Here is a 26,458-nt window from a genome sequence, read left to right as displayed (position 1 = left end):
GGAGAGAGCGAATAAGGAGGCCTTTTGGAGTGCGTTGCCAACGGAAACGTAGACGGTGATGCGAGGAACCCAATACAAGAATCGCTTAAAAAGAAGTAGTTACCTGCGTCGAGAAAAACACCAAATACTGTCAACAACCTACCCAAAAAACAAAAATGGCACTCGCTTTATCTTCGGTCCCTATCATTGGAAACTGTTCACTTGCTGGAGAAAAAACTTTACACCGTGCAAAGTGTCAGTTGCGAATGCATATGCTACTCCTTTGGTACCTTTTAAGTTCTTCCGTCATGTTGCAGGTCGGCAACGAAAGCTTCCGCATTGTACCAAGCCGACAGAAATAGCCAACAATGCCATTGGCAAGTACTACCTTTAAACGTTTTTTTTGCTTGGACAACTTGGTACGAATATGACCGTGTACAACTTGTGTGCTCTTGTCTGTCTTATCACTGCATGACAGCACCTGGATGGAAATTTCCCCTAAGCCGGCAACGATTCTGCATTAGCCTATGGGAGTTGACCTATACAGAGAGCATCAGCTTTTGCAAAAAACGCAACATGACTGTACTATCCCAGCGACATCTCTCTGGCGAGGAGGAAAAGCTTTTTTTGAAGCAAGAACGGGACCAGAGCGTCTGGGTTGCTCCGTCAGGGAGGTAAGATTCAGTGTTTTATATAATAATGATGTCATTGTTCATGTCCTTATATTGTTTTACTTCTATGGGAGCGTACTGCACAGTTACAAGCAGATAGTACGGGACGAAATTTTCCTTTTTAGGTGAGAGGAGTTCAAAAAATTTATGTACAATAGCCGACAAACACAAGCCTAAAATTTTACACACACTAAAAGATAAATGCCAGCCAGACCCAGAAGGGACCAGGAGTAGTACAATTACCCAGCTGAAAACGTAGCAATAGGCGATATAACAGGAAATACTGAAAGGAGCGTTTCAGTAAGCACCAACATCAGCCGGGTAAATATAGGAAACATAAGCAGATGGAAAAAAATAAAAAAGGAAGACACAAATTTGTTGCATAGCTTTATAACTATGCATGGTGGAATAAAACATGAGAAGTTGGCCGAAATAGAAATAAAACTTGAAAACAACCACATAAACATATATATGTTTGTGGAGATTCTCCTGTGAGACTTAAAAGCCCGTTTCCGTACGCTATTATGTGCGGAACTGGCGGAAGCGGGCAGAAGGAGGTTCTTTTCAGTTTCCAAACTAAGAAAGGTCTGTTAGAAAGTGGATGAAAGAGTTTAGTTACACCTACGTGCAAAGGCACAAGATAACATAGAAGCTCATGGTTAGGGGTTGCTCATCCTCTAGATAGTGATGAATTGAGATAAAAATTTTGGAAACTGTAGAGGTATAAAAGAGAGAATAATCAGTTCAATACCTAAGGGTAAAGTGTATTACTTCGGGTAAAAATGCTAATGCAATATACTTTGATAGACACACTGACAATAATGGCTCCTTTGTGCTTGACCCATGTCGAGAAAACGGGATTACAACAGAAACACCGAAAGAAACTGGCACAATATAGCGTTGTAAAGCTGTAAAAGACACTCGAGCATACTGTTAGCTGATATTCGGGACTCTAGGGGTTTCAAAAAATTAAGACAGCTGAAAACGAAACAGACCATCTAGGAAGTGACTGCAAAAATGCTACTATACCACTGTATTTGGAGAGGCAATCAGTCTCAACTCTGCTATGTCCACGCAGAGTCAGTCAAATTGATTTGAATTGTGAAGCGTGTAATTGTGTTGGTGATATAAGGGGATACGAAAAAAAGGGTTTTGAGGCGAAACTTTGAAGCACGACGAAAACAGCGTAAGTAAAACGCAGATAAGAAATAAAAGCATCACATCCGATGGAAACAGAACACTGAGCCGAGAGGCTAGCAGGCTTCATCAGGCTTCAATGTGCAGGATTCAATATGCAGGCTTCATGATTCTTTCTGCATTTAACGGGAAATATATTCAACTACTTCGTGTAGGAAGCCAGAAACCCTAGGTGAGCTTTAGCGCTGAAATGTCAAAAATGGGGTTGCTGAGTGGAACGAAAGCGGACGCAGTGCCACACCAGTGTAACGTCCAATAAAGCTGTAAGTGAGATTCGTAGAGCGACGAATAGACACTGGGGCATGAAAAATACGATACCATCCGCCTTCTGCTGGCTTTGTTGCCCTACATGACACTAACCAAGACGCTCTTACTAGTAACGGAACGAAGCAAGTCTCGGTATCCTCTTAAGAGCGTCCACTGACAGGCTCGTATGGCTCTGAAAAACGCTACAGATGCACTCATAGAGCGCCATCTCTCCAGCCAGAGAGCCCTGCTTCCAACGAGAAAAACTGGCGAAAAACTGCTGAATCAAACCAAATTGACTTCCACGGATTTGAAGACGCAAATGAGCTCTCTGAGAGGGGGCGGCGCGATATCATATCCAACCCTTTGCCAAATAACGTGCACCCCGTCCAGCCCACCGGTCGGCGTGAAGCTTCACCCGAAGCCTGAACAGGAAGTGAGCCCCCTCCAGGACATGGTCTACATGAATGCAGCCGTAATACATGTTAGAAGGACAAGTACAATGGCAGGCACCACAAAAATGGAGCTGCTCGTCAGTGCCACCCAAATAACCGCCTCAAGCAAAGAACAGGATGACCTAGCTGTGGCACTCGCCCTAACGCCACCAAGTGTCATGGCGAAGGTAACTGACTTACGGCAAGCGAGCTGCAGCCGTAGGTCGAGTTGGGCAGTACCAGTGCACACCTCACGCTCTCAAATACCGCCATAAAAACAAACCTTCCCATGACGATGCCAGAGAACTAGACGACCAATCCTCGGAAGGCGTGGACAAACCAAAACAACTTGTGAAGTACGAAGACATTCCACAACATTACAAGCTTATTAGGCGGACTATTTCGCTACCTCACCCGAACCTCACGAACTCCCAAGAAACAACCCTAAGAGTTCGGCACACACGTTCCAGCACCCAATCACCCTAAACTTAACTTTTCCCACCCAATACCCACCAGAATGCAAATGCTGCCAGCCCCCAGTTAGACTCACAAATATTCTAAGACAGTATAGGATAAACAAGCACCTGCCGTCCCTTCCCCGCTCCCCAAATCGTCTTAACCAGAGGCACACACTTCTGTCGAGCCCCTGCCTTTTGCAAATGTCCTGCTCACCGATAGAGGAGCAGATGCTAACGCAGCCTATAGATTTATGTGAGAACCATTTCTGGAGGATCCCCTAAATACTCGCTACAAATGTTTTGTTGCTTTCCAAAAATATTTCCTCACCACCACTCAGTATAGGAATGAAAAGAAGTATACTGGAGTGTGAATATAGGAAGAGGAAAGGCTTGGTATTGAATTACCAGACAAGTTTTCTGGCATTTACAATCACCTACATGGCTCTCGACTATGGGCCGGGGATAAGGAAGGAACAAACCCAAGAATGAGCTGTCCAGGAAAGAACAGCTGTCGTAGGCGTAAGCGAACATGGACTTAAAAGGTTTGTTCCGTTTTTTTTTTAGCTTGAGCCATATTCCATTACCAAAATTAGATCAATATTTTTCAAATAGGAGAAAAAATCAGATAGAACTTCGTGCTGCTTTGCTAGACACGTTCATGGCGCTTACTAAATCTTTAGCGTTATTCTTCTCGCTGTAGACGTTCGACTCATCCAAGAAAGTTTGCCGTTATGTGCTATGTGGGCCCTAGATTCTAGTATGTATCGAACCCACCAGAAACGTACAAAATTCACGAAAAAGCGACGCAGTATTTGCGAAGCGTAGAATTGTGCTGCCATAAAACTATAAAGTTGTGCGAGGCCTTTGATGAGTTTTAAATAACTTTATCTTTCGATGTTTTTTGTGTTCACACTTGTATCAATTGTTAATCTGTACTTTTTGCATTCTGTTTTGTAGAAAATCCCCCCCTATGTAATGCCCTGACGGGCCCTTAGGGTACTGAAATAAATAAATAAATACTGGTTTTGCAGGCCTCACCTTTCCGATTGCAGGACTCTCAAGAAAATAAAACATGCGATCATGAATAAAAGGAAGTGATACAAAGGGAAGCCATTTCAATTTGGACGTTCATAATAAGTGAGCCAGCGTTTCAGCAAAGGCGCACGTGCGCTGGGTTTTGCTTGAAATTCTTGAAGCTTCAAGTCAAGCTTGTTTTGATAAGAGTGAAGGAACAATAGGTCCACGTAAGCGTCCACGTGTAGTGTTTAGATATATCTACATAAAAGGCGTAGATTCTCTATGAATGGGAAAACAAGAAGGCGAACGATGAGTTGGGGTAATAAGTCAAAAAGAGGCAAAGTATAGAGAAACTAATAGCTTCAGGAAGAAATCAAATCAAGAACGCGTTATAAATGTGGCGCACAGAAAACATTATGATTCTTTCTGATAACTGCAATGGCACTCTTTACGTTCTGAAAAAAAAAGAGCATTGTGGATAAGTAAAGATGCACCAAAGGGGCGTGCATGGCTTATGCAAATAGGAATAGACACTATACGGCACGTTTTATTCAAATTTGATTGCATCTATATCGATGTTCATATGCCAAAAGTATTCGGTTTCCTGACGCCATAGACCCAATGGCATGAAAGAGAAAGTAAAGTGTGATGCTGTAGAAGTAATTAAAAAACATTGGGATGCCGCCGGGGCAACAGCAGAGAGGAAGATTGATTGATTGGGGGGTTTTAACGCGCCGACGCAACGCAGGCGATGAGGCGCACCGTAGTGGAGGGCTCCGGATTAATTTTGACCACCTGGGGATCTTTATCGTGCGCCGAAATCTCGTACACATGGGCGTTTTTGCTTTTCGCCTCCATCAGAAAAGCGGCCGCCGCGGCCGGGAATCGAACCCGCGACCTCGTGCTCAGCAGCGCAACGCCTTAGCCACTGAGCCACCGCGGCGGGTAGAGGAAAGGGGAAAATGTACCCTACGGTACCTACCAGTTGTAAAAGACGAAATGTTGTCTTACTTCGACTCTTAGAACGGTAAAAATTTGAGTAGTGCAGGTTAAATACATGAAATTTGTTGATGAGAGCCCTCGTTTGGAGGCATGCACTTGTGAATGAATAGATTAATCAAATAATGAATCAATAATTCAATCAATGAATAGATCGATCAATGAACCAATGAATCAACCAATAATCAATTATTCCATCATTAGTTCCCTTCGTTAGTCAATCAATGAGCAATCAATTCATTCAGTATTCAATAATTAACAAAGTACAGCCTCCCAAATTTTTAATAATATAGCGGGAGCGACGACCATTCAGCATGTCAGCGCCTTATCACTGTGGGCAGCAGTCGAATAGTCGAGAGTACGCACACCCGCATAGGGCCATCTGCTGTATGAGTGTCGTCTGCTGAGCTGTTTTCTTGAGAGTGGCCCACTGCCCTGCCGCTGTATCTGAATGACTTTGTGCCCCACGCTGTTTAGCTACCTTTGGCGGTAGCGAAAGGGACTTGCAAGATAAAAATTACCCGCACCTCCCCGAGGGGGATTGTGAGGATGCAGAGCATAACGGACTGACTGGCGCTGTTTGAAGGTGCGCCTGACAGTTCGTTAGCAGATTCGTTGGCGTCCATTTTCAGCGCATCGAGACGGCGCTCCGCATATCAACCGAAGAAGCAACTGATCCAGCGGCGCACGCACGGGGTATATAAAGCAACTGCCGTGGAGAGGAGGATGAGAGAGAGCCGCGCATGCGCGCTTATCACACAGCTTGCGGATGAGACACGGAGGGAAAGCGCGCCAGCGCACAGGCGACGTGGAGAGGAGAAGGGGAGAGGAGGGTACGAGCGCGCTGTAGCAGCTGACGTGGAGAGAAGGAGGAGAGAGAGACGCGCATGCGCTATCACACAGCTGGTGGGTGAAGACGCGGGAGGGAGAAGCGCGCGTCGGGCGCACCGACGGCGCGGGGAGAGGAGAAGAGGAGAGGAGGGGTACGAGCACGCGTTATCGCACAGCTGGCGTGAAGAGGAGCGGTGCGGACGGACGCACGTTCGACGCATGACCGGCCCCCGCTATAAGATGCTCTGCATCTAAAAACTGGTGGTGTGTTGCCCTGAGAAGAACCGCGGAGCAGACGACACTCCCACATCAGATAATTTCATGCGCGTACGCATGCCCTCGCCTATTTTTCCGGTGAACACAGTGATAAAGCGCTGATATGCCGATCGGCTGTCGCTCCCGCTATATTATTAAAAATGTGGGAGGCTATAGCTGCCACATGTGCAAGGACCATTGTTTCTTCAGTGAGAAAGCCCTAAAACGTTTTTTGTGCAAATAACCGCTCATGATGCTCTACTGGCAAAAATAGCCACCGCAGTGAAGAGCAAATAGGTAAATAAGACACACACGTCCCTCAATGAGCTTTGAAGCGACGTCTGCACAGCAGTACACCAGGGGTGTACCAACTGTGCTATATCTTTTTTTTATTGCTTTCTTAGAAATTCTTATGGCACATGGCAAGTCACTGCAGGGATTCAATACCCGTCGACCCTGTTTTGTTGACGTAGGGTCATTGAACCTTTCTAAGGCACAAAAATAATCAAGTGCAGGAAACCACTCAGGGGGTTCATCATCTGCACGATGCCCTCCGTTGTACACTTTATGTCTAGAATGAAGTTTTCCATGACAGGCCAGGCGCTAACGTCCACATTCCGCGCGGCCATCTCATCTTCTATGTGCTGTGAACACTGACGTATATGAATAAATAGTACGGCACAGCGTCTTCATTTTTCACTACTGGGAACCGAATTACTGGAGGGTTACTAGTAAGTTTTTTATTAACGCACAGTTCAGGATGTCACATGAAAATACGGGGTCACATAGGCTGATAAAACATAAGGAATAACATCTTGTCCCACTGATTATACTGACACTTTCTGTTGTCCACAGTGCACTAATCAGGTACTTACGGAAAGCATATCGCTGTGTTTATTTTAAAAAAAAGTCCCTATTTGTCGGTTTTACCTGCGTTCTTTTTAGTCTCCTCAAAACGTCGTTCCCAGTACCTGTGCCAAATTGCTACCTATTCACTGGCTCCGGAAACAAACATCGTCTACGTGCTTGTATAGACGCATCCCGGAAACATTTCTCAGGTAGTGAAGAGATACCTGCACTTTCAGAAGGACACGAGATACAATCACGTCTCGAAAATCTTCTTTAAACACTACTTAAAACATCGCTTGATGACGCAAAAAACGCCAGGTAGCACTTTTTTCAGCAGCATTTCAGCAACTGTGCTTACGTTTGGTGCTGCAAAAAACAAAACCTTTCCACAAGTTGTGAAAATAAAAGAATGACCAAGAAAGATTAAAATGACTGCGTTTTTCCCAGTTTCAAAACCAAATGAAAACTACAAGTACTTTGTGAATTCTTTGTGCATTTGCCCGTGTAATGCAGAACACATGTAGCAGGTATTAAACTTTGACAAACACAGATTAGAAAGGTTGTGCGGGGAACCAAACAATTGCGTCCTTGCCAGGTCCTTTTTTTGTCCCCCAACTTTTCTGTTTCCTAGCATCAGTCATCTGGTTCTCCAGATATGTCTCCAGAGAAACTAGCAGATATTTTGTAGGTACTTCTTTGCAATCTCCTCTGGTTACAAAAAGCAAATCAATGGTTTTTATCTTTCTTGTTCTTTTTTTGTGACAGACAAACCTACCGGATTGGCAGGAATTGGGACCCTTGTGGGAAACACAAAACTATTCATTTCAAGCGTACACAAAAATTGTAGATCAATGCATGCAGTGCTACAAGTGAACATGCTGGGTCATGAGTCGTTTAGATGCAAACCAGCGGAGCCGAACTGGGATGGAAGGGGAGCTTTAGTGTGTGCCAATATCCTAGCTGTTTCACTTCACGGTTTTACACGAAGAAATGTGAGCGAAGAAAGAATGGTATAGACAGTAAACCAGAACATCGGATGGTTGATGCAACTTGTGCGAAAAACAAGGACACAAACGCGGTGACAGCTTTGCAAAAGATAATGTAGCAGCTATCAATGTTTTAATTACTATCGCCATGCTTGCGCGTTCAAAGCATGGACGCAGACTTGCATGCCCAAGAAAATGTTTTCCTGTCATTTGTGTGCTTCGTGTTCACATTTTGGAATACTCATCGCTCAACCAGTGTTGTGATTTTTAACTTAAGTTGTGTATGACCATAGTTGTCAATATAACACCACAAAAGAAAAACTGAACGCGTATGATAGGCTCATGGTTATTTGTAGGGCATACCCGTAAAGTAAAAAGAACAGGGAGCTGGTATTTACTAATGCTTTGTTTTCTGCCACACCTTGCAACGCAAGCTAACTGGTGAATCATTATTAGAGGTTTGAAGCGCAGCTTTATGGGGTAATAGACGAAATGGTTCGACGTCTTTGGTCCCTGAGTACCTGTATGTCCCGAAAAACACGTCTGGTCCATGGTTAGCAAATTCAACTAGCGGGGTAAGGAACTAGAATGTGGCTTAGGGGCTATTTTACTAGGTATAACAGCTCCTAAAAGGAACCCTAAAATTGCTATAAGTTCGAGCAACGCAGAGGTTACGTTGCGAAAACACCGGTCAAAAAAAACGAGTTTTTTTTACAAACCTAATGTAGCTGTCAGAAAACCTGCCTACTTGGCTTTTTATTTTTAACTTGTAAAGAATTATGCCGGCTTTGAAGACCTGCTGGAACCATCACACTGGCAACCAGATGAGCACTGGTTGTCGCATTGCTCAGAAAACACTGAATGGTTTTAGTCAGTATAGAACCTAAAGCATTATTTTAATGGAAAGTGTTTATTGATTTTGCAAGAACGCGATCGCTGTACGCACGCGTATTGCTTGTCTATCTCTTGGACGTAGGTCCGGTAAAGCAGGTGCCATCTGGAGTTCAGAAGTGATAGTAAAAAACTTATTTGCCAGTTATATTACCTTTTTGTTATTACATATACACAAACCAATTTCATGCAGGCAGCTGTCACCACAACGGATCTCATTGTATACCCTGTAGGACTGATGCTTCAGTTTCTTTCTTTTAGACAATTGGTTGGCATTTTCTGCCTGAAGTAGGCCTAAAATTACTGCTCTTTTTTTTTTTCAGAGGTGTAGCGATGTATGCGGCTAACTGTAACAGCACCATTATCCAAGCAGACGCTGGCTGTTTACAGGGGCACAACGTAATTTGCGCAAGTAAGTATTGTCTGAATTGTGATGCTTATACTCACCTTATCTGGACATTTGTGGGCAACAATGGTTAACTTAGCTGAACATAGCAAAAATACTCTTCCATCAAGCTTCGGTTCATTGCCTTCCTCAGAACTAGCAGCACACACACACACACACACACACGCACACACACACACACACACACACACACACTCACACACACACACACACACACACACACACACACACACACACACACACACACACACACACACACACACACACACACACACACACACGCACACGAACCCGAACACGAACCCGAACACGTACACGCGCTCGCGCACTTGCACGGGCGCACTTGCACGCGTGCGCACGCGTACACACGCACACCAGCGCACACGCACACACACATACACACACCATCTGTGTGTGTCTGTCTGAATGGCCCCGTTTGATCTCATATGACGACGGCCAAAACATAAAATTTTTAAATTCTCTGTTCTGCAATCACTGATGTCAGCAGGTCAGCAGCGGCCGATGTCAAGATCCGAGTTGAGAAGGTGTCTAAAAATTTTCAAATAAATATGGAGAAATGCCTACGGCTGCCCCTTTGTGGGCATGTATATTACTTAGCTGCTTGATCGGCTTAAATTTTGGGGTGAGAGGTTATCCCATGTGCATGCGCCACGCGTCAGGTTCCATGCGTAGAACGCAGATCAGTGCCAGCGCAGACTACGCAGGTATTTGCTGCTCCCTTCAAACAGGGGGCGAAACTAATGAGGGCGCACTGCCACTCCTATGCGAACGAACGGCGCGGTTTAGTTCCATATTTTCCACAATTATGAGACCGATAGTGAAGATGTTATCATTTAGGTTATCTTTCAAATAAACATTTGACCATTGCGATTATCACAAGGCGAGAGCAACGCCTCTTCCTTGAACGTAACTTTCGACCAAACTGTCATCGACATGAACAGTACTAAACCCCAAAAAGCCCAAAAAGTGTGACAGCAATGTATAAGAGTTGAATAATATTAAGAAAGGTAACAAAAATTCTGTAGTTATCGTTTTCTCAGTATAATTCCTGGTAATCTACAATTCAGGACGAAGAATTCTCCCAAAATAAACCTTCAATTCCATAGCACAATATACCTTTTCGTTGTTTCCGCCCCAGCATTCACAGTGCAACTCTCCATCGAGCTGTAGCTTTTCCCGTAGTATGTTTCGAACTCCTTGGCAGCCTTTCGGTTCAATGGATGGTTCACCTCTTGATCCGCACTCGCCTTAGGTGACGCACCCAAACCCATTTGTTTAGATCAATTTGAGAGATAATGTCTGCCCTGTTCACTGAGCTACTATATATTCTTGCTCCTTGCCCTGGAGTTAGTTTTTTAAATTACACTGCTCATTTTCTCTCTCTTGGTCTTACTACTACCTTATTTCTTTCCATGTCTTGCTGCGATGATCGAAGCTTTATTGTAACAGTGTTATAGTGAGATTCCACGTTTGTGGTCCGTAACGGAATCGCCAGTATGGCACACTCGTTATAAACCCGCATTTGTAATAATAAGGTAGGATTACTCTTGAAAAATACCAGATTTCTAATCGAATGCGGCGCAGCGTTTGCTGATCCTGTGGCTAATTTTCTTACCGTGACTTGATTGGTCGAAACTAAATTGCCCGATATTGTTATAACCATCGACATGCTCAAGCAGTAAATTTGAAGATGAATTATCTTCGCATAGTTGTTTAATATCACTTATTTTATTGTTTGTTCAGTTATGTTTCACATCATAGCTTTGCGAGAATTCGTGAAGCAGTTTAGGGACGATTCTGCGGGATTATAAAGACACGACAATGACATCAGAATATTTCAAATGGCCTACTTATTCCCCATTGTTTCGAAATCTTGATCACTCCCAATTGAGTTTTCCGCAAACTCCTATCAACGACGCTGCTAACAATTTCGGAGCTAATGTGTCTCCCTGCCCTACCGCTATTTGGGTAGGGTAATTTGTGTTCTTAAAAAGAGCTGAGGTATCCATTCACTGCTCGTATATCACCGTGCAATGCTACACTAAGCTTACCCTATTAATTGATTTTTTCATGCTCTCACCACCGTGGCTGTAGCCCCTGATTGAAATGCATTTTCAGAATCTCTAAACGACACATAAATGCCTTAATTTGCACTGCCGTTTTTTAATTGCTCAGAATAATACATAAGTGTGAATCATTGTTAAAAAGACCTTTCCAAGCCTGCTTGGTATTTCATTGAGCAAGCTTGAAATTTGGGCTAGCTGATTCAATGCGCAGTGCCGAAAAAGACATACGGATGTAAAATAAGGGACGTACAGAGCACTGCGGATTTCCGGAGTAATTCCTATGATTTGCCAGTATTATGATCTTTATCCCGTTCTTTCGACTGTCGAACACCTATCTTGTGGTGTAGTCAAATTGCAATACTTTTATGCGTGATTCGTGGAAAACAGAGTATGCTGATGGGCCTGTGATTTTTGAGCCCGTTTAAAACATTCCCCCTGATTGTAATTTTTTTGTGTTTTCAAGTCTTCAGCACACTATGCAAAATGCAACGAGTGCAATAATGCCATTGATAGTGGTGGTTATTGAGTACATTTTTAAACAATTTGATGGAAATTGATGATGATAGATTATTTACTGATCAATGTGAAAGTTAGGGGGGTGGAAAAAAGAACAATTCACACATATAAAGCTAGATAAGTGCGGATTACGAACGGCACGGTAGCATGAGGGGGGTTCTGAAAGTGGACATTTATAGAAATGTATCCATCACAAGTACGCCAGGCTGTCACCTTAAAAGCAGACAAGCAAACAAAGCATCCAGAGAAATGGTTACTAGTGTGACCAACACCATTACAGTTACACTCTAAGAAATTGTCGTTTTATTGCAGTTGTGCATAACAATTTAGATGAATAATGGAAGAAATGCCGCCTAATGCGTAAAGGCTCATAATACATGAGCAATATGAAAAGGCCTGACGGGCGGTTAGTGTCACCGCTCCTCGAGGTTTTGTTGTGCACTTGATTCGAAAATTTGAAAATGTCTCATTGTGCAATTTTTGGCAATAAATAAATGCTGGATAATTTTATATGTGTAGACTTCCGCAATGCCTTGAATGCTGAGAAGGCGTGTGATACTAGTTGAGCCCTAAAACCGTTGGGGACATCGATGTTTTATAAATGCAAGGAATTGAAGCTGAACTTTATATAAGAATATGAACGAATCATTTTTCCCCCATTGTAGAATGAACTCAATAGGTCTGTGTTAAGTACAGTTATCTAGAGCATACATTTTGTATTTTCCTACTGGTATGCATTGCAACGACGTTTATGGCAGCGAACGTGGATGAATTCAAAAGAAGATGGTTTATTACAATTGTAGCTCTTTGTTCGATTTTTGTAATATCGTGTAAAGTCTTATTTTAGGTGTGACCAGATTCTAGTATCTTTAAGGGGGCCTGCAGAAAAAATATGTTTGCTTTATTCGAAAACTTTGGTGTTTTATTTTGGCCCAGTGCTTCTCGAGCCGCAATTGACGCTTTATTTAGTGAGCAGTTAATCAAAGAAAGTAAAACATTGTTTTTTTTGGCCAAATCGTGCGATTAATGATGTCTGCCGTGATGTGACAGGTATGGGTATTCAAGCGAATAAGTGTATTGTTCCGTCTGCCGCGGACTGCAGAACCTTGTTGCCGTCAGTCCTCCTTAATGGCGCCGCCATACCGTTCCCCACCCCTGTCCGCCTTTCTTTTTGTTTCCAACCGTATTTGCATCTGGCTTATTTCCGTTACCGATGTTAGTAAACGTTTAGAGAAACATGGGGTGTCTTCGACAAACAGCAGCTATAAGAAACACAGTCGCGCAGTATGAACACCAGTACGCACTGGTACTTGTATATTTACGTCTACTTTTGTAACTTTCATTCTTTGCACCACCATCCTGACAGTATAGCATTTATATGCATTACGCTTAAGACGAAATATCTCATTCTGAAAGCTTAAAAGCTATTCCTACTTTGCGTTTGCTTTGTCGGCCTTACCCAATCACACGAGTGTGCATATTGCTTCATTGGTCCAGTGTGGGGCAACAGCTAATGAGTCGCATGGCCATTCCTTTTTTCATGTTTATGTAGCTTAGTAAAACAAAGTTTACGTTAAAAGTAGTGTAAGCAGGACGGAGCAATCTGTGCAATAAAACAAACGTGTTTTGTCAGCACTGCCCCTTGAACATATAATATCTATGAACGTGGTCCAGGATGGCTAGCGCAAAAAACGGCATGAATTTTGTTTGTTGCTCAATGGTAAACGTTTGGTGCGGAGGAAATTAGATCAAATAAAGTCGTCATTTTACCACAACCAAGGTTATTTAGAGTCCGCACCCCAAAAGCGGTCAATTATCTATTTAATATTCATTGCGGCTTGCACGAGCTGGCCTTCACATCGCACCGCTTTAAATATCCATGTAATTAAGCTGCATCTGAATTGGCTCAATTGTATCTTGGTTCGATAGGCGGGAAGAAAAACACTACAAATATACAATTATAATATTTTAGTATTCCCCAGTAGCTAAGGAATGTGGCAAAGGGTTTAGTGTGCCCCTCCGTCTGTCAACCTGATCCGATGCCAAAAACGGACTTTTTATTCTATTACAGGTGACAACATGACGGACACTACAGCGACTACAGGTAACACGATTAAACGGTCTCTCCTCTTCACCATCTATCACAGCCGTTGTATTTGGGTGGCGTGTAATTAGGCAAACCTTATGTGAAGCCAGTGTTTTTATAATATGGGAACATACTGTCGATCACCTGCCGGAGAGGTAACCTACCAATCCTTTGAGGAACAACTCAAGTTGCTTCAAATGATAGTTTATGATACACGCTTTCTTTATTTCTACCACCGTATTCAGGCACACACATTTTTTGGTCGTAGGAATATCTAGCGTTTTCCCAGACTGTACAGAAGGTGAAACATGTTGGTTGACTGGGCAACACGACTGCTGTTCGGCGTCACGAATCCAAAGACTACGCAGTTGTCTTCAAGGAAAACAAGTTTACTGGAGCGAACGTGTGCTTTCCTAATAATTCAAAGAATACAGTGGTGGCGAAGTAGCAGTCGAGAAAGTGACGTGTCCAGGTGAGCGTTGGCGAGCAGAATACCGAGGCGTCTGCGCTGCGGGAATTGATATTTGGGAGCGAGAGTTTCTAGAACCATCGATTTACATCCAGAATACTGTAGATCAAAGAAGATTATTGTAGGATTTTGACGTTAGTTCAAAACGCTATTCCTATCAATGGAGATAACACATGCGGATTTTACATTAAGAATTATAAAGCGCTTCACTTGGCACACATATAACAGAGACCAGCGCAGCCGGGAGGTAAAAGTAAAAGATAAAGAAACAAACTCAGTGCAAGATTCCCGGCATTGCCCGCACTCTAAGAGTGCATTGACCCATTGCTAAAATAAAAGACAGTCCGAACAAACAAACAAAAAAGTCTGCCATCGTGCGTGGTGAGGTTTAAGGCGAACCACGTGTACGACTTCGCGCCACGTGCGTCGTCGGGACGTCCGGAATCACCATCGGGAACACCCGGTAGGTAATTGGCCAACACGTCGTAGAATTTGGTAGGGTCGAAACTACGCTCGCAGAAGCTCCTCACTGAGTCCGCCCCGTCGGATGGTAATCCAAACCCACACACGATCTCCGAGGAGTACTCGGCATCTCGGCGTCGCAGGTTATAGCGTCCGGCATCCACCAGCTACTGGTCCGTTGTACAAATTTCAACTAGCTGGCGGGCCTCCTCAACACGCTGAAGGTATCCTGGGAAGTCCGCGTTGAGATCGTCGTCTTCTACATGCGGAAGCATGGCGTCAAGCATCGTAGTGGGCCGTCTCCTGTAGACAAGCTCGAACGGTGTCATCTGCGTAGTTTTCTGCATTCAAACGTGACATATGGAAGGATTTCGTCCCAAGTCTCCTGTTCAACGTCGACGTACATTGACAGCATAAACACGATCGTCTTGTTCAGGCGCTTCGTCAGCCGTTCGTTTGGGGGTAGTACGCTGTCGTTCTTCGGTGATCTGTGTGGCTTTCGCTTTAGATTTCTTGCATAAGCTCCAGAGTTAAGGCAGCTGCGGTGTCCATGATTAGGACTTCAGAGGCTCCTTGTCGCAGCACAAGTTGGTTTATGAAGTTCGCGTCTTCGTGTGCAGTCCCCTTGTTGGAGCGGCGGACTCTGCGTAGCGCGTCATGTAGTCTGTCGCTATGATTATCCACTTGTTCTCGGATCGCGACGTAGAGAATGGGCCCAGAAGGTACACTCCAATCTGCTGGAACCACCTCGTTGGGATGGCGATCGGCTGCAGAAGTCCTGCGGCACTCGTCGCCGGTGTGTTTCGTCGCTGGCAGTCAAGGCAGCTCCGGACGCAGTAAGTGACGTCGAATGCAAGCCAGGGTGAGCTGTGCCGAGCTGTGGCGAGATTCCCGGAAGACGGGTTGTCCTGGCAAGCTTACAAAATTTAGTCGCAAATATTTGCGGGGATGACATGCTGATAATATTTTCTCCTCGCGGGGCTGAAATTCTTCACGGGGATGGAGGTTTTTAGGCTAAATGCTGTTAAGTTCCTTTTGAAGGTCCTAGGCACGGCGAAGCTGTGTCCTTCGAGGTAGTCGATCAAGACACGTAAGTCGGGGTCGGCACGCTGCTGGGCGCCTAGGTCTCTTTCCGTCACAACTCCAAAGAACTCGCTGTTTTCATCAGTCTCGTTGTGGAGGGTGGACGAGGGCGCGGGACAGGCCATTGGCATAGGAGTGAATCCTGCCGGATTTCTAGACGATTGTAACGTCGAACTCTTGCAGGCGCAACGGGCCCAGACGGCCAGAGGGGTCCTTCAAAAACAGCGAGCCAACACAGCGCATGGTTGTCGGTCACAACATTGACGGGTCTGCCATACATGTAGGGGCGCAATTTCAAAATCGCAAATATAATAGCGAGGCACTTTTTCGCGGAGGAGCAGAAGTTTTTCTCCTTCTTCGACAGAGCACGGCTGGGAAAAGCGATTACTTTTTCGCAACAGCTTTTCTTTTGAACCAGGACGGCACCCAAACCTATATCCTGGCGTCGGTGTGCATTTTCGTTTCGGCATTTTTGTCGAAATGAACAAGCACGGGTTGGTTTTGCAGGCGTTCTTGCAGCTCGCAGAATGCTTTTTCTTGGGCGTTTTTCCACCTGAAAGGGATGCTATGTTTCGTCAAGTGTGTGAGTGGCTCTGCAATGCGCGCGAAGTTTGCGACGAAGCACTGGTAGTATGCGCAAAGTCTGAGAAATCTTCGTATGCCCTTCTTCTCTTTCGGCCTTGCGAAGTTCGCAATGGCTGAAGTTTTTGCCGGGTCAGGCAAGACTCCTGCTTCGTAGACGGCGTGGCTCAAAAACGTAAGTTCGTGGTACGCAAAACAGCACTTCTCAGGCTTAAGCGTTAACCCCATACAAAAGGCCTCGAGGACAGACTCAAAGCTTTCAAAGTGTTCGTTGAAAGTCCACGCGAATACCACAATGTCGTCGAGGTATACGAAGGAGGTGTGCCACTTCAGGGCAGCTATCACAGTGTCCATGACCCTTTGACGCATTGCTAGCGCCATGCCTAGCCAAAATGGCATCAGCTTGAACTCGTAGAAGCCGTCCGGGGTTATAAATGCAGTCTTTCGGTTTCTCTCGTTCACTTCAATTTGCCAGTAGCCTGTCTTCAGATCCATCGATCAGAAGCACTTTGCGTGGCAGAGGTTGTCGAGGGCGTCGTCGATTTGTGGCAGGGGGTACACGTCTTTTTTGGTAATTTGGTTCAGTCGCTGGTTGTGAATGCAGAACCTTAATGTGCAGTCTTTTTTTACGAGTGCGACTGGCGCATCCCAGGGGCTTTTCAATTGCTGTATAATGTCTTCGCTGAGTGTGTCGTCTACTTGAGTCTGGGTGGCTTTCCGCTCGTGTGAAGAGACGCAGTACAGTGACTGTCGGGTAGGTCGGGCCCCATCTTCGGTTATTATTCGGGGCTTCGCCAGAGGTGCCTTACATAATTTTTAGTTCGACGAAAAACACTCACTGCTGCGACGAAGCAAATCCAATAATTTGTTTTGTTCTTGCAGTAGCACCGGATTCACGTCGAACTTATGCGGAAGCTTGAAGGTGTCTTCGGGTGCGCGTTCGAATTTGGGCACCGCGATCACGTCACTTGTTTCTTGGGTTTCATCGACGAAAGCTATTGGAGCGCCTTTGTTTAAATGCTCGTAAACCTTGGTGAAACAAGTCACTAAAACGTGGGATTGGCGTTGCCTAAAGCGCGAAATGTCTCTTGCGACGGACACACCACAGTCGAGAAGCAAACTTTTGTTACTCTCTACACTATCTTCGACGTCAAGAGCAGCAGCTTCACATTACACGGTGATCATCAAGCTTCCGCGGCGTAGCAGGGTGACGTGATGATCGGCGATCCGTACAGTAGCATGGTGTTTTGGTTCCGGCGTCTTGGAGTGGTCAGAGGAAAAAGTTATCGACTCTCTCTGCAGATCAATTATTGCATAGTTGTCCGTGCAAAAATTCCTTCCAAGAATTACGTCGCGGGAGCAGTGAGGCAAAATAACGAACGCGGCAGCGTAGGTGGTGCAGTCAAGGGTGACGCGTGATGTGCACGTTTCACTTAGCTTACCAGATGGCCTCCTGCTGCGCGAATGTGCGGACAGCCCCATCTGGCCGTAACACTGTAAGGGCATGTCGTAAGGGCATGTAAGGGCATGTCGTAGATCATTGGTTTTGTCGAATCGTTACGTCGTTGCAGGGTTTTCATTTTCCGCCGTTCTGCAACTTCACCTCCCGACTTTGCTGCCTTTAAGCTCCCCTACATAGGCTTGGCGAACTCCCACGCGTTAACTCTGCGTTACTTCGAATGCTTCCCGATCGGTATGGGTAGGTTGACGGCGAACGATTGAAGCATACTGAACCTTGGTTGGTGTTGGGCAGGGAAGCCTCGGTATCAGTAGGGCGCTGGCCGGGCCGGGGGCGTGGTGCTTTGACGGAGAACCCACGCAAAGCGAGCCGCTTGTACGGGCAGCGACAGTAGATGTGATCGGCCTACTCAGTCGTAGCACTGCGGACATTTGTTTCCTTTCCGCAGGTGGTCGGGCAAGCGACAGGGGACGACAGTATGAAGCTTCGGGACGATAGGGTGCAGGTGGTTGAGGTAGACGGACAGCAGCTGTGTAGGCCATGGCTATGGGCTCCCGGGGTTCTTCTACCATCGTTGAAGTTCCCAGCGCTTGCTGCACTTGTTCCTTAATGACGTCGGTAAGGGAAGCGACTTCGGGTTGCGGCGGCGTTGGGAGAAGTTTCCACAGTTCCTCCCTCACTACTGCGCAGATAGTCAAGCATAGGCTCTCTGCCGGGCCCCGCATGCTGTCGACGTAGTCCGCATTGGCCACGCCAAAAAAGTTGCGGTTATATTGCTTAGCACGCCTTTCGATTGCCTTCCCAACATTTCGGGGGCATGGAGTCGAGAATGTATTGTTTACAAAGAGTGTGAAAAATTGGCGTATTTAGGAAAGGGATGCGAGTAATTCGAAAAGAATGGCGCTTGGGAGACATATTTTTCGCAGGCTTTTCAGTTTCACAGGCTATTCACTTCACAGGCCCGCCTGTGAAGCCGTAAGCAGTGCCAAATTTCCTATTGAACTGTCGGGCAGTGTGATGTTATCGGCAGGATATATAGACCTTCATGGTGTCGAGTGAGACGAACCACGGTAGAGATGAGAATCTTCGGTAGAGAATCTTGGAGTGAGACGAACCACGGTAGAAATACATCAAACCGGTTTATTCACTCGAAATTCAAGAAAGGGTTAAAAGCGAGTCTCAGAGTCTCTTGTCGAAGGCCACAGACGTGGTGAGTGAGAGCAGCGGTGACCCTGATCAGGTCGCGTAACTGTGGCAGAACATCAACAGCTTCATTCCTGAAGGCTGCACTTGCTGAGTGGCAGTGGAATCGGCCCTGAACATTCGCAGTCCGGTCGACTGCTGCAGAGTTCTCCTTCCCCGGACTGAGGTGTCCGATGGGGAGCGATATTCCAACGACGCACTCTTCCTCTCTCTGCATGAGACCTCCGACAAGTACTCATCATCCTCTTCGAAGGCACGTTCAACATTACCTCTCTTCCCGTCTTGAGCGCTTTCTTCCTAGGCGTTATGTGCCCTATTCTTCATCTTCAACCTCACCTTTGCCTTTCTCTTCTTCCTTTGGTACTCCTTTTTATCGTGTGGCCGCTACTGTTTGTTGTCCTCGGCCCTATGCCGATCGGTTTCATCACACTACCCCCTACGCATGCCCGGAAGCACGCACACTTTCAAAAAAGGAAAGAATCAGTAAAGAAGTATATCCGGGAAGGAAAAAAACCACACACATGGTCGCACTAAGCGCTATCATATCACGGTCATTACGAAGTGTAAAAACTAAAATATTCGAGTCAGTGCATTTTCAAAATCACAAGTTCATCCACAAGAGGAAGACGCAACGCAGAAGTTGTATAAATAGATGAGAGCATACCAGTCCGTCGCCAGAGAAGTTGTGCCGTAGGAAGCCGATTGTATATTCACATGCTCCTTTCTTCGGTACTTCCAACGAGTATGATCAGGAAGCTTGAAAGATCTTGAACTCATCCGTATCCCGTCGGTCTTTCTGGTACTGTGGCTTTGTCTGATACATTTTCGGCCATCATAAAATTCCTGTAGCTCGGGAGAGCTTAGGACTTCAGCCTCCGCTTTCTCCTGGCATGAAAGCAATTGGTTACTGGATGGTATGAAACATCTAACCAGGCGTCTTTTAACTGTCGTCTTAGAATCGGGCGCTCCTTTACATCTACTTTGCAATCCCTCCGCCGCTTCAGCATACCACCAGCTTTGCGCTTGAGTAGCCTTTGCTTCAAGCAGAAATGCGAGTTCAACTTCTTCCAGAACTGTTTGGGGTTTTGCTCAACAGGAAGGCTCTCAGGGCTAGTCGTACGGTTGGTCATGCAGGTCCCCTTCTCCTTACTTGGGCTGCAATAATGTTTTCTCAGTTTCCTTACGCCTGAAGTAAGCCCGGCCTCCCGGTGTGTGCAGTTTGATTGAAGTTCTCAACACTCATATCCGGAATCTTTATTTTGTCTTGCAGCAGTGGGAGGCGGCGCATCTGGTTGGGTTATCGCTGAGCCTATAGCTGCGGCTTCTTTCATCGCAACCTCTAAGGGTATGGAGCCATCAACAAGCAGCAATCTTCTTTCATCAAACCTGGCTTCAACGTTGGGACGTTCTACGTTGCTTTGGAATCGGGAACTAGGATTTTCATTACGAATTATTCTACAGTGCTGTTAGGTGCTCTCTCGGACCCTTCCTTCAGATGAACCTCCGGCGATGTCCGTTCTAGAAAAATGAGGCTGACTCGTTCTTGGGCCAAGCCATTCTGCGTTGTTATGGCTTGCGTCAGCGTCCATAAGCGAAGGTGCCTCAGCCTCTCTTCGCTTCCGGAAGTTCTCCAGAACTGTTAACTGCTGCTTCAGCTCTGCAAGCCTCTTTTTGTGGGTATCCATTAAAGCCTCCTGTTCTGCCTCGCGCTGTTCTTCCAAATTCTCTGTATGCTTCACGCTGCGCTTTGAATCTAGCCCGCTCGCTGTCTAACCACATGCGAAGTTTGGGTCCTTTCAGTCCTGATTGAATACCCTCTGAAATACGTTTTTCCGATTCTTTGATCCCGAAGTTGTAACTTTCCACTCGTATATCTGCTCTCACCACTCAGATCCAACTCTTCAAGTTGTTAACGAAGAGTCCGGCCATGTTTTAACCGACGCCCGTTGTGACGTTATCCGCAGGATCTATGGACCTTCATTATGTCGCGAGATCTTGGAGTGAGATGGACCACGGTAGAAATGCGCCAAACAGGTTTATGCCACAAGAAATTAAAGAAAGCGTTAAAAAACGACAGTCTCACAGCTTCTGGAAGGCCACAGACTTGATGAGTGACAGCAGCGGCGATCGAGATCAGACAGCATAACTGCGGCAGAACATGCCGTACCTGACGTGCAGAGACGGAGGAATAAGTCGTTGCTCTATTCCCGGAGGCTGCACTTGCTTAGTGGCAGTGGCGTCGGCCCTGAACACTCGCAGTCCGTTCGACTGCGGCAGCGTTCTTCTCTCTTGGACAGGGCGTCCGACGTGGAGCGGAATTCCGATGACCGCACACTTCTTCCTCTCTCTGCACGAGACCTCCGACCAGTAATAATCATCATCTGCGAAGTCACGTTCAAAATTGGCACTCTTCTCGTCTTCAGCGCCTTCTTCCTATGCGCTATGTGCCAACTTCATCTTCATCCTTATCTTCGCCTTTCTCGTCATCGTTTGGTCGTCTTTTTTATCCTGTGGCCGCTGCTGCTTGTTGTCCTCGGCCCCATGCACATCGGTTTCAGCACAGGCAATCATTAAATGCGAACAAAAGAACGATAATTTAACTGCGTGTCGCAAGGCCGGGCGCTCGATGTCGGACTGCGCGAATTGTGATCTGCTTGTCGCGGTTGAAGTGCCCTGGAAGCGGCAGCTCTGGGCTCAGCATCTCCACCACATCTTGTTGTATCTCTTGTCGTTTTTTATATTCTGGACACACAAGACGATGTTAAGTGCCTCGCACTTCAGGGTCCACGATGTCATCCGTGCCGCGTCATCGAGCATCTCAGAAAATAAAATACGCATACTTACGTGGGGAGATCAGCCAAGAGTTTGTTTTATTCGTTGAACCCAACTAGAGAAAAGAAAATATGGGATCACAAAACATGGTCTATTCAGCAATGAGGAAAAAAAGGAAAGAGGAGAAGGAAAACAAACAAGAAGTGAAGTTTATCGCAATAGTTTTAGCACGGTAGGTAAGCCAGCTCTGCAACGTTGGAGTGCACGGCACGGCAGATATTTCTGAGGCAGTTGACAAGATACTTTGTGCTTCGAATGACAAAAGCTCTGAAAAAGAAAATAGCAGTCTTGGGCGTCACAGGCTTGTCTTCAGAAGACTTGTGCGATTGTTGTTTTCTCTTGTTTAATTTCGTATACCGACGTTGGGGACCTGCCAGAAATCGAAAAATGTGAGATGGTGCTGCACCCGAACCTAATAAAACGTATCAAGAACAAACAAACAAAAAGGCAAGGCACACAAAATGGAAAACAAAAGCGCACCAAAACATACACAGAGAGAAAAAACACAAATAACCAGAACACAAATAAAAGTTACTCAGAACAATACACAAGGAAAACAATGGCGAGTAAGTACTCAGCTATTCCGACATATATCCCGTTGAGTAAACTGCCACCAGCCTTATACGCATTCTGCGACACAAGACAAGGTGTAGGAGCGCATTTCAGTTGGCTAAAGTCATTGTGTGATTCTGGATTTAATACTTAAGCCCATCATGAAGCTTGATAAGAAAAGAATGAATGTACCCACTAGGGCATTTATAAACTTCGTTAAAAGAAGCTGTTGAGCAAGTTCGTGCAATATGATGAAAAATTCGAGCGCGAATCAGGCAACCACCCACGGAAGAATGATGGGAAAAGCATTTGTTGAGCGCTTGCGCCATCGTTCTTCCGCCTGTCGTTGTGTCAGTCGTACTAGAATTTTTCCTTGTTTGAAGAGCGGTATATTAGTGTATTTTCACAAAAGGCGGAATATCTTTTCTCGGTGACAAGCAACCCGCCTCCTATCAAACTTCGTAGACCATTTTCCGCTTTGTAATAGGCGAAGTTAAATAGGGGACTGGGTGCATGTCACACAAAACATATACCAGCATATTTCGAAATCAGCAAAAATGCAGAAAGCCGGCAAAAGCTCAAAAGTTAGGGCACGACTCAGACAAAGATACCCAGCAGAACGACGGGACTATCGCTCAGCGAGTGCTTGTCCCATCGTTTTTCCGCGTGTTGTTGTTTCAGTAGCGCACAAGTTTTTATTCACAATGCAACAACTTGCGCAACAGATTGTTTTAATGAAGTTTACAAATGCACCGGTGGGTATATTCATTCTTGTAATATCAAGTGGCGTGACGGGCTCACATATTATAGGGTTACACACCGACTTTACCCAACTGAAATTAGACCTACAAATTTTGAGTGTATGCATAGAATCGGCAACAAGCAATTGCCCAGCTTCTTCAGAGTGTTTCTGCAAGACGTTCTCTATGCCGTTAATGTCACAGGCAATCGGTGCAGATACAAGCGTTTGGGGCTTTTCCTGGTTTGGGATTTTGGCTAGGCACACGCGTCAGTCTACGATGTACGAGGCGATCAGCTCGAGCCAGCTTCCATAGCTGATCTTTATGCGACTCAACATGAGTACGAGGTAAGAGTACGCAGCATAAAAGTTTGTAACGGATTTTACTTTCGTCAGTCCTCCTGCCAGTTCTTCGAGCGGTAGTCTGGCACTTACCAATACCTTTACAAATGCTAGCTTCGCTTTTCTAACAAGTCACTACCACCGCCAGCTTGCACACAAAAGAACAGTTGAAACACCGCTGGTGCGGGCCGTCTTGAAGACAAGCCGCGTTATGACTGTGTCCCATTTATTGGCCCAGAAGTCATAAAAGTTTCACCAAGACATCATTGCAAAGCATTTGCATTCCATGTTTGAGACCAAGATGCCTACTTAAATACGCCAAAAAATGTCAAGTCATAAAAGATTAGTGGAATGCATGCACTGATGTTTATGAGTTGACCACAGTGTATTTTGGAGAGATGCGTGATGCATGTTTTACTGCACGGTCAGAGGGGGGGAGAACGTTTCTTTGTAGAACCGCTTAAATTTATTCGGGAAGTCCCTCCGAAGTCAGCGCCTGCCGCAAAACAGTAAAGTTTACGATCGCATGACAAAAAAAGGGAGTGGCATTGTCTTTCAGTGTGTTCTCTGTGATAGTGGTGCTATCGGAAAATAAAGCGCATATGTTACCGGTCCTTCGGCGCTTCAAAAAGCGCGACCATACGCAATTCGAAACCTCAGATTAATGACGCTAAAGCTCACGACATTGCTGCCCAGGGGGCGACAACTTCCAACTGTCCTACGCTAACAATTCACCAAAATTTAAAATTTCAGTGCCTTTCAGACCGCTTTTAACGTCCACTTAATGAAATCTGCCCCATTATGATGCAAACTTTTTGTCCGTCTCTGGCTGTGCGTGGCATTCAGAAAAGTAGCCTTGTATTTGATCAAAATGGCTCCAAGTGACGGGTATGAATGTTCAGCCAGTGAGGACACTATTCAGCCCCTTTTATTTGGGTAATCACGTTTATCATCGAAAGGACAGCTTCTCGAGCCAACACTAGGCCCCAGGCTCTCCGTTCAACAGGTATAACGGCCCTGTCAAACAGCCTGGGCTATTCTTTGAGTAGATTTTACTTCAAAAAGCTTCTCCCCTATCTTCCAGTAGTCGAGAAAGGCACTCCAAAAGTAATGGCAAACGGCCCACAGTGCACGTTGTTATAGTGTGATAGACTCGAGAGGCATTCAGGAAATTTCACGTGTACTTCAGATACGCTGGGGACACCTTTATGAAGCGTGATAGATCATCCTTTTTTGGTTCTTCTCTTTTATACCAAGTGGACTCTTTCCCCCTTGCAGGAAAGCAACCTAGGCCTTAGGCAGAGTAATATTCCCAGCTTCCTTTTGCGTCCACCGTTCTTTTATTCATTCCCAGTTTTTTTTTAAATGCCGCTTCCGCAGTTTATTATGTATCATTGATGTTCAAGGTAGGTTGGAGGTTCCAAAATATTTTAAGGCAAATACCTCAAGCACCCCATTCAGCGTAAACCTGCTATCGCTGTTCACCAGTATTAAAAAAGGCGGCTTCAATGAAGAGTAAATAAAGATAAAATACTTTTGCCGTTAAATGGGATTTGCGCAGTCAGTGCTCTACTAACTAAGCTTCCTTACCATCTTAATGACGACGCTTGCAATTTCGCATCAACATACCATGGAGAGTTGAAAACATGAGTGGACCGAAAGTAACAATGCCGCCAACACATCCATAGCTTACGTTGTCATTTTAAAATATATTTAATGCGGTCAATGGCTCCACACGTGTCCTTAGTTTAACAAAAGACCGTTCTTCGGGACACACACACACTTCTGTTGCCGCCCTGTAAAGGTACTAAGACGTGTAACACACCGGCTAAGGAATAAAGCATCCCATTATGTTAAATAAAAGATTTCTGGTGTTTAAGTAACGATGAGAAAGTGGGGCAATGTCCCTGACTTAATCTCTGGGCTGGTTTTAGTATAGTTTTGTTTTTTATGTTTTCTCTGTGTATGACACAGCCCACCTGAGCACGAATGCATACAGGGTTTGTTTTCTCCCAAATAGTTGTTCAAACGCTGTATTTTTTTCAGAACCTTTGCCGAAATGTTACGGGTGTGATGATCCGTCACTCCAGCTTACGGGTGTTTCGGACTCCTTGAAATATAAATTGAAACACCCTCTTGTGAGTACAAACGTCTATAAATTAGGAAATTGTGCTTGATAATAAATATGCTGTAACCTTTCATTCCACGCTGTTACTGCGTTTTATCTAGACGTTTTCCAATGAGGAAGAATTCCTAGAAAATCTGAACGATGCGCTGGACATAGTCAACAGCCCTGACGACTTTGAAGTATTGCCCAATTACTTGGGCAGAATGGTAGAAGGTCATCAACAACTTCATAGATGTCCGGATCACGAAGACAAAGCGAAGTATAACAAGAAGATTGCCGATACTTTAGTCAAAATTGTAGAAAAAACAATGCTGAAAACAAACATTTTAAAGGGTGTTCCCGAGGTAAGTCTTTGAAGAATTTATTGCAAGATTTGTGTTGTTTTAGTATAGTGAACTGTGTATTGTTATATATTCTTTTTTATGCTTTCTTTTTCAAAATTCAGGATCGGCGAGTTCGAACTGCTTCATGTTTGTTCAGCATTGTCGAAGATTTTGTCCAGCAGAACCTTTCAAGAAGCCGCTAGCAGTATTCTACAGAACGAACCAATGAACCATATATATCACTGAAGGAGGTCATTTGGAGAATATACATGCTTAAACGTGTGCCCAAAGCGAAGCAATCAATGGCGAAGATGTAGCGACGCGGAGTTCTCGCTGTAATATGACTGTGTCTTGACACAACCCCGCATGGAATCGA

At 45.2% G+C, this 26,458-nt stretch overlaps 1 protein-coding gene across 1 annotated transcript; it reads left to right on the top strand.

Moving 5' to 3' along the window:
- Positions 1 to 462: 462 nt before the first annotated feature.
- Positions 463 to 26,458, top strand: LOC144166734 (uncharacterized). The gene is made up of 6 exons (XM_077696235.1): positions 463 to 653; positions 9,137 to 9,225; positions 13,894 to 13,926; positions 25,678 to 25,769; positions 25,861 to 26,103; positions 26,205 to 26,458. The coding sequence occupies exons 1-6, from the start codon at positions 556 to 558 to the stop codon at positions 26,283 to 26,285; spliced, it is 636 nt and encodes a 211-aa protein (XP_077552361.1). The 5' UTR covers positions 463 to 555; the 3' UTR covers positions 26,286 to 26,458.

Source organism: Haemaphysalis longicornis, unplaced genomic scaffold, assembly GCF_048455015.1.
Source record: "Haemaphysalis longicornis isolate Haplotype H1 unplaced genomic scaffold, Haemaphysalis longicornis Haplotype H1 scaffold_19, whole genome shotgun sequence".
NCBI classification, from domain to species: Eukaryota; Metazoa; Arthropoda; class Arachnida; order Ixodida; family Ixodidae; genus Haemaphysalis; species Haemaphysalis longicornis.
The sequence above is the reverse complement of the archived record's forward strand: the minus strand, read 5'-3'. Positions and strand labels throughout refer to the sequence as shown.